Here is a 16,122-nt window from a genome sequence, read left to right on the forward strand (position 1 = left end):
ATTGTGTCCAGCTACAATTCACCCACTGAACGCATATCAGCCTTTCTAGACTCTCACATCCAACACCTCATCCAAACCCTGCCCTCCTACCTCCGTGACACCAACCACTTTATTACCAAAAAAATGACAAATTAATAAACACAAGTTACGAAGATTGAGAAGTTAAAATTTCTTTAATTTGCATTCAGCTGGTGTTAACAATTTTTATTCAAATTCATTATTTAAGGCGAGACACACAGCTAGAATATCCTTCCTTGATACTTCCTTAATAAAAACTTTTACCCATTTGTTTAAACCAAATTTCTTGGAATATGTCAACCGATGGAATTTCTCCTCCTTGATTCAAGATTAAGGTGAGCACACTTTCCAGTTTTGTGTTTCTCAGCAAGATATCCCTCTCAGTGTCCCAAGAGATATCCTAGGAAATCTTTGTTATCCCAGTTGTTTTTAACCCAGAAGCAAAATCCAGAATACTTGCAGAGTATTGATTCGATTATTGTCAGCAGCGTGAGAAACTAAGTGTGTTGCAAATTTATTTTCATATATAGAAGCTAGAAGCAGGGTGGAATATGCAAGGACAAATGAGGAGGGGGGAATTTTTCCCCTCTGGTTGCAAAATTTTCAGCACCTGGAGGCATCCTATATATAAAATCCCTATGCTTAAAAGAAAGTACTGGAATACCTTCCAACCTCGAAATATTTCGAATACCATACTAGATAGAAGTTTCATGGTCACTGACCTACATCAGAATATTCATTTGAGAAATGTATTAATTTATTGAGAAAATTTCAGATACAGCACGTAGCAATTTTACACTGAAATCAGTAACAATGAAATGAACAAAAAATAAAAGAATAAAAATAACAAAATAAGACAAAATATTAATATAAATAAGTCAAGATAGCACAATTAAATATTATTTAGCAACATATGTTCTGATGGTTGACCGAAAGGCGTACTCTGTGGAAATACATCAGCACTCGATGGGAGGTTGTTATATTGAGTGGAAAGTCTGTGGAAGAGCGATCTGTTTAGAATTTCCAGTCTAGGCTTTTTTGTGTAAAATAGATTTATGTTGAGTGTTGTGCGCATAGGCACTCAAAAGTGGGATTCCTGGAGGAGCATGTTGCAATGGATTTTGCCATTGACAATTTTGTAAAGATACCTAAAATCATTCAGTAAACGGCACTGAAGTTTAGAAAGGGCAGGAGATGTGGTGTTGAAAAATTACATAATGAGGGAACCCTGTAACGAACTACAGCAAAGAAAAAGTTAAGAACAGAATCGATTCTGGAGAGCTGAGTGGGATACGCCATGGACCAGACGGGAGAGCAGTATTCTATTATTGGGGAAATGAATGATTTGAAGTACAAGGTGAGGGCTGAGATGTCACTAATTTCGGTGAAACGATACAGTAAACCTAAGAGATGCATAGCCTTTTTTGTCGTGCCTGTAATATGTTCTTCAAATGTGAGTTTTTGGTCGAAAACAATGCCTAGGTCTTTATGAGAGGATACTGCTTTGATGTTATTGCCAAAGATGGAGTAAGATGACTTTAACAGGTTCTTTTTGAGACAGATGGTGAGAGTAGTACATTTTTCATGATTTAATGTAAGTTTCCATGTCAGGCACCATGGAAAAACCATTGTTGTCATGTCATTCTGAAGAAGATTAGTATCGTCGGAAGTGGAGATTTCTCTGAAAATCTTACAGTCATCTGCGAAAAGAAGGTAATTACTACAGGTGGCTGAGAGATGGTCGGTAAGGTCATCGATGAATAATATGAACAAGAGGGGTCCTAGAACACTGCTCTGTGGTACTCCAGAAAGGACGGGAAGAAAGTTAGATAGAGTTCCTGGAAGGACTACACATTGTTGGCGATCGCTAAGGTAATCTGTGAGCAGGTTAAGAAAGTTACCATGAATGTTGAATCTATTGCATAATTTGTGAATCAAAAGACGATGACTGACAGAATCGAAAGCTTTGGTCAGATCAAAATATATAATGTCCAGTTGCGAATTGTTTGAAATAATTTCATAGCATGCGAGAGAAAAACAGATAGGTTGGCAAGACAGGAACTACCAGGAAGAAAACCAAGTTGATTTGAGCTTAGGTATGGAGAAACAAATTTATATAGCCTGTCTTTAACTATTTTTCACAAATGATGGCCACAGGAGAGAGTAACGAGATTGGCCTACAGGAAGAAGCAAGGTTTTTGTTGCCATTTTTGTGAATGGGAGGGATGTTAGCTTGCTTCCAAGCATGAGGAAAGACACCCTTCGAGAAACATCCATTCAGAAGACTGCAGAGGGGATAAGAAAGGGATTCTCCAGTTTTCTTCAGGAACATGGTGTTGATATTGTCCAGCGCTAGGGCACAGTGAGCTGGGAGAGACGACAATAGACTTTTCACTTCATCGGATGTAGTGGCAAGCTTTGTTAGAGAGGAAGAACAGACTGATCTTACGTTTGGCAATGTTGCAAGGGGGGCAGGTGGACAGCAGTTACCGTGGAAATAAGCATTTAAGATTTCCGCCCTTCGGTCACCTTTCGCACTTTCACTATCGTGTGTAATTTCAAGAGGAATTCTGCTATTGTTTCTTCAAGTTTATTAGACTTAAGAAGTTCTTTGGATTTTCCTAGATTGTTGCATTGATATTGTTTATGTATTCTTTGTATTTGTTTCAGAGTAGGTACTTTGAGTGCCGTCAAAGAACAGCGAAAGTATTATAAGTGTGTTCACTCGGGAAGTCCTTCCAAACTTGCCAGGCTCGATTCTTGTTAGCCAGTACATTGCGTACTTCTGAGTCGAACCAACTTGGAAATCAGCGAGATGCTATTCTTTCCGAAGGGACAAGGTCGTTCACCGTTGCATGAATGGCAGCTGTAAATAGCTCACCTGCATCGTCGACTGTCCCATCTTCCAAAACGGCCCAGGGGAAGCAGTCGAGGGTACGTCTTATCTCCTCCCACGGTGCTTGGTTCCACAGGTGGCGCTTCTTCTGGATCGAGGGGCGATGACCTCTTTTAGTAGGTGGGGGGATGGAAATGGACACGTCTTGACTATCGTGGTCAGAACTGAGGAGGTTCTTACGCAGCGTAATGTTTATATTGTTCAATGTGGACACAACATAATCTAGATTACTGTCCTTTCTGGTGTTGAATAAATTATGCTGCCTTAGCTTTAAACCAGAAATGAAAGTTTCAATGAACCATAAGTCATTTTCACACTTCGCGATTCCATGACAAGAGTCTTGCCACTCAATAGACAGGTTGAAGTCTCCGAAAAGTGCAATGTCCCCCAGGGCAATTGCTGCAAGTAACGTATCTCGACATTCTTCAAGAAGGTAGAGTGGACAATTTTTATTCAGTCTATAGTACGAACCAAGGAGAAGATTATTTGCATTGGATATTGAAACCTTGACCCACAGTAATTCACAGTTCCGCTTTAGGTCATTGCATACTTTATTGGGCCATTTTGTGCTAACACATATCATTACACCACCACCGCAAGTCGCACGATCTTTTCTATATATGTTAAAATGGCTTGCGAATGGTAGTTCACTGTCACTAACATTTTCAGTTAACCACGATTTGGTAAATATCAAGCAATCGTATGGCATTAGTTCACACGCAAAAGCAGCACAGTCAGTAAGCTTGTTCTTAATGCTCTGTGTATTTTGGTAATACACAGAGAAATTTGCTAACGTTTTCACAGGTCCCGGATTCACTTGTATGTCCCCACACATTAAAGCCATGCATAGGAAGTGAAAGTACCGGGCTGGGGTCCCCTTACCTGCAGAGTGCTGCTTCCTGTTGCTGGGTGAAGCCATGGTGGAGACACGCATACCTGTTGCCTCAAGTGCCGAAAATGAAGTCTCTCTCAGCACATCTCCATCGCAATAGATCGTGAAAATCCTTTGACATCGGGGAGGAAACACTATAGCGGAGGCACGAGTACACCAGGATTAAAGAAACTTGGAAAGAACACTGAAAATTCTCGAAAAACGGGACGATGATCAGTGCAGCTTCTACTAGTTGCCGCCATCTTGAGTTATTGCGAGTTTCATGGTCACTGACCTCCACAGAATATTCCTCGTATACACAAAATATCAACACAATTATTCAGTTTGCACTGTGTCTGCTGGGTAAAAATGCTGCAGTAAAGTGAGTTCAATTAACATGTACTAGTCTAATGAAAAAAAAAGTCATGTTAATTTTTATACAGTGAAGGCTTTTTTTTTGGTTACAATTCACTTCAATCAAACATGGTCAGGAAAAAAAACAACTTCATTTCTTGTCAACTCTTTCCATACACATATACATAATTGACATTCCTTGTATATTGCAGTTGTTTCATATTTTAATGAATTCCCATCAAATTGTCCTTTTCATTTTAGGACACATGGGATGCAGTATATCCAGTAGATGCAGAGCTTTATCTGTCAGACATGAAGCAGTTAACTATTTTTATGCATCACTCTAAACAGACATATTACAAATATACTCCTCACAAAAAGTTTGGAATATTGTTATATTAGGCAATAGGTGATAGGCAAGGCCTTTGAATTCTACTGCTGGACATTCTCATGTTTTTGCCGACATATGCCACCATGTCTATCACCTATTGCCCAATATAACAATATTCCAACTTTTTGTGCCTAATATAACAATATTCCAAACTTTTTGTGAGAAGTGTATTTATCAAATTTAAGAAGCATGCATGCATGCACGTGCACAAAGGTACACACACAAACACACAATATACACTCTCTCTCAGACACACTGTTCAAATTTTCAAATTTGATTAAAACATACCTGCATAGCCAATCTGAATTGCTAATTTTGTAAGTTTGGCTTGCAAGACTGATTTTTCCTTCTTGTGACTCTCTGAATGAGTGTGAGTCTCTGCAGTGTGGTTTTCAGCTTCTGCAGAGACATGCTTATTCGGTGTGTGATCAGCTACAGGAGCATTCACGTGACTGTTTCCTGTCACAGGCTCTTCATCCTCACCTAATAAGAAATACAACTCACTTTAAGGAATTTATTTCAAGTGCTCAGCAATTACTATTTGATAACTATGAACTGCCACTACTCATATAAAAATTAATAAGTGGAAATGCACAAACATATTGTATTATGTATGCTTGAAGACTTTCTCTAAATCCCTCCCATATAAAAAAAATAAGAGAAACATTTTGTATTCAGAGAATGTGCTTTGTTACTATACTGCAACATGCAAAAAAAAAAAAAAAAAAACAATTCCATGTAATATTAAATTATGATAAAATGACAAGATGTGGTTGCTACACTGTTCAGTAAAATCAACACTGAACTGAACAAAAACTTAGTTTGTACATGCACTAAATTTGATACAGCATACAATCACATTTATATTGTCAAGATAGGATAGTGGTTTAAATAGCATATGTGAAGGGAAACAATAACTTAAATATCAAATTTTACATTTACTGACTAATTTACTTACTAGAGATAGTTTTCTTTACTATCAATTCATTTGTATTGTATCAGTATTACCTGATAATTGCATACTGATGTATCACTGTAGAGGCACATATTTTTGGTAAATAAAAAAGCAACATTTCGGTACAAAAACAAAGTCCACTTTGGGTTCAAAGGCAGTAAATAAAATATAATTTCGCTGTTATAGTGGTGAAAAAGCGGTACATAAAATTACATTTTGGTTTTAAAAATATGAATATAATCCCAAATTTTATTTAAAAACTGCACTTACTACACAAAATAAACGTATCCCTTCTAATAGCACATTTACGTTGTTGCTAGAATATTAAGTTTATTCCTGTATAAAGGGTTCCATTTTTGCTTCTCAAATATTTACAGCAGAATTAATCAATGTTCCATGAATTGCATAACTCTCAGGATAATTCTGACTTCAGAAAGTGTCGTGTCATTAAATAAACTCTAAATTTCATGTTTAAAAGTCCATTTCACATTTTGCAGTTCATCTCGAATTATTTCATGACAAAACAGGGTGGGGAAATGTACCTCACACCTTTCAGAAACATGAAAAATGAACATTACAATGTGTTGTTTCACATTTAGTTTTAGTCAAAAATGAAATATGCATGCCTCTATGTATCAGTAAAGTTTCTAATAAGCTGTTTCAATTCAATATTTATATATGAATAAACTGCCACTCATATTCATAATTAACACAAAAGTAGAATTAACAGTTTCTTTTTCCAAGGCAAAATCCATCTGAATCATCTGGTTACAAACAACAATCGAGAAGGAAAATATATTGCGGAGATTCTGAACTAGACATTTGTCATTTTGTATTGGATTTGTCTGCTCTTACTTATGAGCACCAATAAATCCCTACTATTTATGAAAATTCTGCAAGCCCTGCAATGGTACTGTATTAAACTTATGTTATATCATGCTCTTAACTTTTATTATATTATACAATAATCAGGATTAATGATAGTCAATAGATTCACAGTGTATAAGTGCAATCAAGACTGTAACCTATACTTTAACCATTTCTAATCAAGAACCGTTATTTTACTCCAATATTTCAACTTCTAGTATTTTCAATCCTTACATGTGCATGTGTGAATGTAGAAAGCCTTCAACAAGTTCTGTTGTTTGGCAAGAAGAATAGCTAAATATTTAAGATTTATTTCACAGTTGTGTTACAAAAGAAGCAAATTACCTGACACTGAATTCCTGTCCATTTCTATAAATCATTTCAAATACTGTCAATACTATTGTAAAAGATAGCACTTTACTCGATAAGCTTACTTTTCATTTTTCCGCACAAATTTTCTTCACGCTCTATTTCGCCACTAGTTTGCATGGGAAAATGAAAAGTAAGCTTATCAGAGTAAATTACCTATCCCCACGTAACCGCCAAACAGATATCTTTAGATACAAAGATAGCACTTTTTGAAAACATTGAATATTTACAAGACAACTTCAAGCCAGTAATGCACATGTATCCACTTTGACTACTAATACAATATTGATGACAAGGAACAAACCTGCTAGATTATTAGCTAAAATTTAATAATATCGTACAGCAACCATTTGTTAAAAAAAAATGTGGTGTGCTTCATAAATGTTTACTAATAATCTTGAGTTTGGTACATGAATTCCAATATCTTTATAACATGCGAGATTTCATTTGAACTTTGCTAATGTTACAACAAAACCAACAATCTACTTCACACTTAAGCACCACTAAGATTTAACACAAGAAGAAACAGGGAATGACTGCACATATACACTTTCCAAACACAAAAATTGGAATTCACTGAATACAGAAATATATAACCAACCAATATTCAATATGGGAACTATCTTGCATGCTTTGTATGCACAAGAGGCTACAACTACTTACTATATACAAACTACAGAAACCTACAAGGAAAAGAAAAAAAGTTCCGACACAGACAAATATAGACAAATCAGATATACTCTCAAGTGTTTGAAGAAGTTCAATGTAATTATTATTTTTTTTTAAAAAATGTCAAATTGTACGAGGCATATTTTTAAAGTAAGTTCAGTTTTGCAATTAGGCTGCTGTAGTGCTGCACTCACCATTTAGCACATGCACACAGAGGACCTGCATCTATGGGTGTGCCACAGACAGCAGTATGCAACCATTCGTCCGAGTAGACAGTTGTTCAGGTGTGGTTACAATGCCTCAGACGACTGAAAGTCCCGCGGAGTGTGAGCTACATGCTGTCATTCCTTTTCTAAGTGCAAGAGAAGTGAAAGCAGCCGAAATCCATCAGCAGATTGCAGAAGTGTATGGAGACAATGCTATGAGTGATAGCATGGTAAGAAGATGGGTGAGGTCATTTAAAGATGGTTGTACAAACATGCATGACGAGGGATGACGTGGGAGACCGTCTGTCATTAACGATGACCTGGTGCAGCAAGTTGATGAAAAAGTATGCAAAAACGGACTCTTTACGATTTCATCTTTATCTATGGAGTTTCCGGAAGTGTCACCCAGTGTTCTGTATGAAATTGTGACATATTGCAAGACCTTGAATAAACTGCATCACGCAATCCAAAACAAAAGGTGTGGCATGGTCAGTAAAGGGATCGTATTGCTTCACAACAATGCTTGTCCACACGTGGTGCATCGAACCCAAGATCATATTGTGTCTTTTGGTTGGGAACAAATTGATCCTCCTCCTATAGCCCAGACCTAGTGCCCAGTGACTATCACTTGTTCCTGCACTTAAAGAAGCATCTTGCCGGTCAGCGCTTTAATGCAGATGACGACGTGAAAACAGCCGTGCAGCAGTGGTTATCACATCAGGTGGCCAATTTCTAGGAAGATGGCATTCAGAAGCTGGTCATACAATATGATAAGTGCCTTATGTAGGTGGCAATTATGTTGAAAAGTAGATGTAGGCCCAGGCTTCCATGTAAAAATAAAATTATTACAACATGTGTCCTTGTGTTTATGTAATATCAAAACTGAACTTACTTTAAAAATATGCCTCGTATATTGAATATTTTAAGTATGTAATTTGTAGGATGGAAAATGTAGAAGAGAAGTTGATGATTGCATGCATGAACATATACATATCAAGGTCTGTTGACCTGCTTGCCACCAACTTTGGAAGGTCTATTTATAAGGCCTGCTTTTGGCAGACCACGGCAGTTGTAAAATTTTAACATCACAGGGATGAAAGATTGCTGTAGAAACTATTATCTACCAGTTTGAGCAATGATACTGTGTTTTCCCCCTTGATATTGTATTTGTTTTGCTAATAATTTCTTTGTATATTATTAACAGATTACTTAGAGCATGCCAGAAACACCATGTCAAAACTACCTCAAAACCAAAATATTTCTGATTTTGTTTATCACATACATATACAGTGGAATCTGGATTTTAAATTTTTCTAAAGGACCAAGCTGAAAAAACTTAAAATGTGGGAAAATGTAAAATCGAGGAAAAATTGACATTTTGCCATGTTGGGACCATCAAGATTGAATGTATTATACAGGAATGTAAAAATTGAGGTTTCACTATATTTGTTTGCTGGGAAGTTCCAAAAAATTTGCAAATATCTCAAAATTCAAGTATGCTATTGTATTTTAACATGATCAAGTCATTTCACGTTGGCAGAAAAAATAACTACTTTTACTATTACGCACCCTATATTGTGCCATAGAATTGTTTTCAAAACTCATCAAATACATTTTCAGAGTGTAAGGAACTAAACTTGTTATAATTTCAGGACATTGTACTATAATTCTTCAATAAAAAAATTAAAATACAATGTATAGTTTAGGTGAGTGAGGGCAATTAACCAGCTTAGTGGCCAAGCATGTTAAATGGTGGTCTCTCAATCTCGCCACCAAAGTTCCAAGATTCTAGTCCTGGCCTGAACATTTGAGTGTCCCTTCACATCAAGAACAAGAGCATTGCCAAGCTTTCCAATGCTGGAAATAGCAACACTCAAGAAGTTTCATCTTGATACCAGAGAAACCCTGCTGTGGTTGTAGACAAGAGGGCTGAAAAAAAAGCCATGTTATGATGGGACCTTTAAGAAAGTAGCAGTCAACAGACCTTGCATACCTATGCAAATGTGTGTTTTATGTACCAGTTAATTTGAGGTTAAGAAAGCTTCAAAGTAGATGAATTAGCTTAAGTTTTATATCTAAGATCTTCTAAGATAGCAAAACTTTATATATGCAATCGCCCACATCCTACTAGCATTACCAAATATCTTACCTGTTATTTTCATGGTTTTGTATACCAAATTTACTCATGTATAATGCACACTTCTTCAGAAAATTGTTGCCCCCAAAAAGTGTGGTGACTTATGCATGGAATAATTCAGGCAGCCAACATGAAACTATAAGGGGGATCGGTTTTTTATTATTGGGTGCTTTGTCTATATTATATTACGTTGCTTTAAAGTTGGTTTTACAAAAGGTTAACTTTAAATATATAATATATCAAAAACAGCAAAAACAAAAGAGAACCACGCTTTACGCGGCCACACGCAGACCCTATTCCACGTGTGGTGTTCCGTATAGTAACAGATATCCCCTGAGATATCTGTTAAGCAACAGACGAACTTTAGCCTAACTTTAATAATCGGTAACGAGAGGAGGGCTTAATAGGATTATGATTCACTAAAATGATAGAAGGTCAGACACCTTTAAACGACATATTTATTCATTGCAAAGAACATCGCTTGTGGCATAGCTGCCACCAAACATGAGCACTTCACTGTACAAGACACAAAAAAGATATACAAAAGATTTTGTACTTACATATCACTCATACCTGGGGCCTTACACACGCTATTTCACTCTTTATCGCCACATCCCGACACATGGACAATTTTGGGGTACACCACACTAAAAATTTAATATTATGTGCTTCCTTGGTGTAACAAAGGCTTTGGGGGAGTGATAAATGAGTTTTCCTGGCTTTTCTTGGATGGATGGCTACGAACAACTTTTTCCCTTTATGTATCCTTTGTTGCTGGCACAGGTGGCCATTCACACACTGGATTTTACCAGCAACTTCCAAGCTGACCTGCTCTCAGGTGGGTCTGTAATACAAGTGAGCTTGACTAGCAAGCTCAGAACACAATAGGCCATCTGAAAGTCTCCTCTGTGACGTCACAGCCTTGAAGGCTTCTCATTGGCCAGCTGGAGTCCTTTGAGATCTTTCCTTGTCTTTGGGAGAATTGCCACTTTCTCCCACCAGATGGCAGAGTTATAAATTGCTTAAAAAGCATAACCAAAAGTGTTTTTTCAGCTTTTCTAGCTTAGTTATGCCAGATAATTGCAAATGAGTTTACTTTTAATAAATTAGGCATGATTTTACCTATGGGTGAGTGTTATCTCTGATTTTCAGTAAAGAATAAAAGATTTAGTAAACATGTGATTTGGAGCACATGGTTTTTGTTCTCCAAAATGGCTACTGTTAGCCTAACAATGGTTGGTTCTTTATAAATAAAGCATTTCTACCCCTCCCATGAGTGACAACTGGTTGGTAAACATGACCCATGATTCTAATTGGGGTGGGGGGTATAAATTTCTGGGAAAATAGCTCTCACAAGCTTTCCCTGATGCCAACCTAATGGCCCTTGTACTTAGGTTGGCCTGTGGTTATTTGTGTGTGGGCATGTATGCCCAATGCTGATTGGTCATAAAACCACACATTTTTTCACTATGTCACTTCATATAACGCGTAACAACAACAACACAAATACAAATTAGCAGGTTGGGTATTTTAGTAATAGTAATATATTTTTAAAAACATTTATAAAAGTAAAATGGTCATTTCTCATGATTTTTCATTCTGTATCGAAGAATTTTAAGACATCAAGAAAAGCAGCACCATTCTGGTGGGATTCGATCAGACACCTCCCAACAAACAGGATGTGCAACATCTGTATTTGCCACATGAGAAATAATAAAAATATCTTCCCGACCACTTCAAATCCAAAACAATTTTGCAGCTGCTGCCACACGTCTGAAAAGCCCATTTCTTGGATGGAGCTTCCTTCAGCCTTTCTTGCTTCTGCCATTCTCTTAAACTTGCCTCACTATGTCGAATTTTTGAGCCGCAGCCCTGTTGTAGTTTTCCTGCATATACCAGAGAACTTGCAATTTGAAATAGCAGTATAACTCGCCATCTTTCACATGTTGATCTCACTTTCTTCTTCTACAGAATAAACAAGGTGGTTACAGAAGTAAAAGCTTTGGGATGCATAGTGAAGGGAGAGTGGGTGGGTTGGTGACTCATTGTATACACAAGATGATATTCTCATCTTAGTCCACATAGCAACAGGTAAATAGTATAATGTAATTCACTCTTGATCGGCATAGCAACAGCTTAACAACCTACAACTAAGCCATTTCTTGAACCTGAATTGTACTGTGCATTATATACGAGATTTAATTATTTGTGTATTTTCCCCATCAAAAACCAGTGCGCATTATACATGCATAAATACAGTATATTAAAACTAAATCTCTGTACCTTAAGATCAGTGTGAATAGTACAAAATATTTGAGCACTGAGTAAGTAGTAACTATTTATTTGTTTGGCTACTGTTTGGGAAGAATAAGATTCGTGCAAGAATCACGAGTCACTAGAAAAGTACTTGCAAGTTTTTGCTTGGTTTCGAAATGGTGAGAAGACCATCAATATTGCGAATTATATCCATCACATGCTCACAACCTGGGAATACAAGAGTTCAATGGATTGCAGTGATGACTTGTATTTTTCGAGAAGAAAATATGTTGGGTGACAATAAAAACCTTAACTTTCAGATCTACTCAACTCTTCCTGTTGCATTCATGTAAGTGTATCCTGTGCAATATTGATGCTTTACTCTTGATTTTAAAATCATTTTTTTTCATGAACTGTTCAATCATCAGCCTAAAAGGTCACTAATGCAGAACTCTCTCGCTCTCTCTCTAAAACTGGATGCATCTGCTCTCAATGCAAACACTACTGAAAAAATAGTTCACTTGCAAACATTTCTAGGAAAATGAATGATTATAAGTTTGGATTTCTGTCTTAAAATAGGTTCTTATTTTTTTTTACAGGTCTCCCTTACTAATTTTCATGCAAACATTAGCACTATTTTATGGGAAACACAATACGAACTTTATTTCTGCTGAGGGAAAAAGCTTTTCTGATTTACCAATGCTACAAAGTGGAGGCAAAACAAAATAATACATGTGCAGGCTTACCTCTCAAAGGTATTCAGAAAAAAATTCTCCCTCCGTATATTTATTCAATCTCGCATCAAGTACTGAATTTAGTAAAGAAATATTGCACAATATTGCATACAAAGGCAAACTATTTTTCATACTTCATTGAATGAAATGCATTTTTGCAAACTGAATAATTAGTTACAGTATAATGCTTTTCATGGTGTATTTTAAAATAATGTTGATTTTAAATAGTCTTGTCAATGAGACACGACGACACACAAATATCTTAAACATTTCACAATATGAACACTGTTCAACAGTTTTCCTGATTTCAGTAACAATGAAATAAGGAGATCTGGTAAATGTATGAAAAGTGGTATGTATAATATAAAACATGTTGCATATATATGCTTGGAAAATTCTCTCGGAGGGGAGTTAGGGTGTATTTAAATAAAGATGAGGGGTATAATGAAGAAGTACAGTTGTGGAAAGAAATACCTCCCCTATAAGACTACTGGTATTAAGGGTCAATGGACGAAGTATTTTTTCCATGACTGTATGTCCTACGTAACTCAAAGTGGTGGCAAATTAAATGAGTTTGAGGAAAGGACAAATACGAACAATTTCTTCACGGGAGTTCTATTTTGCAATCCTATCCATTACCTCTCCTTTATAGATGTAACAAGCACTGTTAAAGGAGTTCCACTTTTAATATTATGTTAGCTACATTACCATTCAACACTGAAGATTCTGGCAACCAAGGACAGAATCTCTGGTTTGGTATAGTCATACTGGTAGCTGATAGGGATGGGAACAATTACTTAGCTGATAGTGATATCAGCCAATCATAGATTTAAAGGTGTATCATTTAGCCAGTTCAGTGCCAAGTGAGTTAAGTGGTAGACTTTCGATCTTGCCACTGAAGTTCCTGCATTCTAGTCCCAGCCTGGGCATGGGTGTTCTTTGGAAGTGTCCATTCATCAATTTCATCTAATCATCACTCATCCCCATCTTCACAATTAGCCAAAAGTGGCAGAAAAGCAATGCTAAATAACAAAAATACAAATACAGGCAGACATATAACTCAATTTGCTCCAATAATTTTACCAATTAAATATTTTTTTATAATTGTTCTTTACTTATGAAATGAATATGTTTTTCTTCTGCATGAAATACTAACTATTTAACACACATCTGCATATTACTGGTTATATAGGTACATTAAAATGTTATAACGGTGTTTTTAGGTGTCAGTCAAATTTTTATGTAAGTGGATCTAAATTCAAGCAGCCTTTCTAGTTCACGAGTTTAAAAGAGAAATACTACTGATGAAAATGTTCCACATTAAACACTCTTGCTTGCCTCCATGGCAGAGAGGTCAGCATAATGTGCTACAAAGTTTGAGGTCCCAAGTTCGAACCCTGGATAAGCATAGATGTATCATCCATTTCATCAGTTCATCATTCATTCTCATCATCACGGTTAAACCAAGAAGTAGAAAAGCAATGTAAAATAACTAAAAAGGGAAGAAAAAAAATTAAATACACTCAACTTATGTTCACACTTGTTAAAACCGGAAGAACAAAAATGCATTAAACAGATGTACTATGGGTTTTCCATCTTCATTGTCACAGAGGAAATGGGGGACTAAACACCAGGTGAAGGGGGGGGGGGAAGGCCAACACAGTGAAGCACAAAGTCTTCTTGTTGGCTGCTTTTCTTCTGGCTTTAAACACGTAAGAGCATTAAGTCAAGTGTGTTTAATTATTTCCTTTATGTTGGTCATTTCATGTTGCTTTCCTACTTCTTGAGTTAACTGTGATGATGAGAATGAATGATTGAGATGAAGATGATGATGATGATGCATCCATACCTTACCCAGGGTGTGAACCTGCAACTTCTGGCTCCATGACAAATATATATATTGACATTCCACATAAATATCACAAAATAAAAATTACCCCATGTAATGAAAATTACTCTAATTTTGGAATATTTCAATTCTCATAACAGTTATTTACACATAATGAGAAATTAATTCAAATTTTAAAAGTAATATATCTTGCTTGAAAAATAAATTATAATTCTAGAAATAAATAGAAAGCCATTAATTATTTTTGCTTTTTATACTCATAATGACAATAAGAAAATAGCAGAATTAATAGTGTGAAAATGATAAAATTATTGGCAAATATACTGATAAACATATGATACCCCGGCCGGATCAAGTTTTAATGGTTCCAATGCTAGTAAATTTATTTACCTTTAGAAATCCCCAAAGCAACCATTTTCCTCTTTGGAACTACTCAATAAGAAATGTCTTACACCATTGTGGAAAATACATTTGTGCAGTATGGTCCCTATCTCTTTCTAAAATACACTATCATTAACAACTTCCTGCAAATTCCAGGCATGCTACACTAAAAAACCAACTTGGAATGGGGAAAACACTGAACTAAACGAAATTCTAACTATGCACTTAAAACAATCTACTCATGATAAATGTTGCATTTATAAATAAATTACACAACTGAATCAGCAAAATTTGTGGGTGATATTGTTTTCAATGAAGTGCATGTAACCATGCTTATACTAACTAAAGGAAAATTGAAGATAATGTTTAATTTAAAGCAGAAAAAGAAGGGAACCCATAAACTAAATATTAAGAAAGTGGCAGCCTTTATTTAATAAAAAATTGTAAACCTTCCTTACAACTGTGTGAATATCCATTAACATTTTATATTTATAGAAGGTTTTCATAAATATTAAATAACTATCAGATTATATCATGTTATTTATCATGCAAATTTTTGATGTAATGAATATTTGCTTAACAAGCATTAAATACAACTTTAAGCATAAAATTTTGTTCAAAATTCAATTGTTAACCTTGATAAACTTTTCCTCTTCTTGTAGCAAAATGATATCTGGTTATACTATTTACATCTAGATTTGGATTGCACAAAAATGTTAAATTTGTAATTCAGCAAGTTTATTTTCAATCTTTTAGACTTCTATATACACTGAAAAATCAATGCACATGTTTCATTGTATACCTAGGTACATACTACACATTGAAACAGTTTTAATGTAATAAATTAATTAATTCATTTTTTAGAATCAATTAACATTACAATCTATCAAGCTAATGTGTTTTCTTCATAGCACATCGTGGAGTTCCAAGATTAAAGAAAGGGAGATTTTATGAAAATACTACAAAGCAGTTCTAGACCATGATAACCTTATTAAAATGAAATATATTATATATATTAAAGAAAATTCACCTGTTAAGCTCTTCTTCTTCCGTTGCTTTTTAGCTTCTGTGGAGGGAAGCATGCAAAAGGAAATTCATTAGTATTGTAGCATATCATGAACTAATTGTGAATCTGTTGCTGCATTTAAATGCTGTTCTATGCTGATGAG

The 16,122-nt window shown here is 35.7% G+C and overlaps 1 protein-coding gene across 1 annotated transcript in view; it reads right to left on the bottom strand.

Moving 5' to 3' along the window:
• Positions 1 to 16,122, bottom strand: part of LOC145984305 (plasma membrane calcium-transporting ATPase 2-like) — a 621,336-nt gene that overhangs the window by 63,950 nt on the left and 541,264 nt on the right. The window contains 2 exon segments of the mRNA XM_083117961.1: positions 4,819 to 5,013; positions 15,984 to 16,019. Of these exon segments, the coding sequence (XP_082974087.1) occupies positions 4,819 to 5,013; positions 15,984 to 16,019 (231 nt within the window).

This window comes from Lepisma saccharinum, chromosome 2 (genome assembly GCF_977018435.1).
Source record: "Lepisma saccharinum chromosome 2, izLepSacc3.1, whole genome shotgun sequence".
NCBI classification, from domain to species: domain Eukaryota; kingdom Metazoa; phylum Arthropoda; class Insecta; order Zygentoma; family Lepismatidae; genus Lepisma; species Lepisma saccharinum.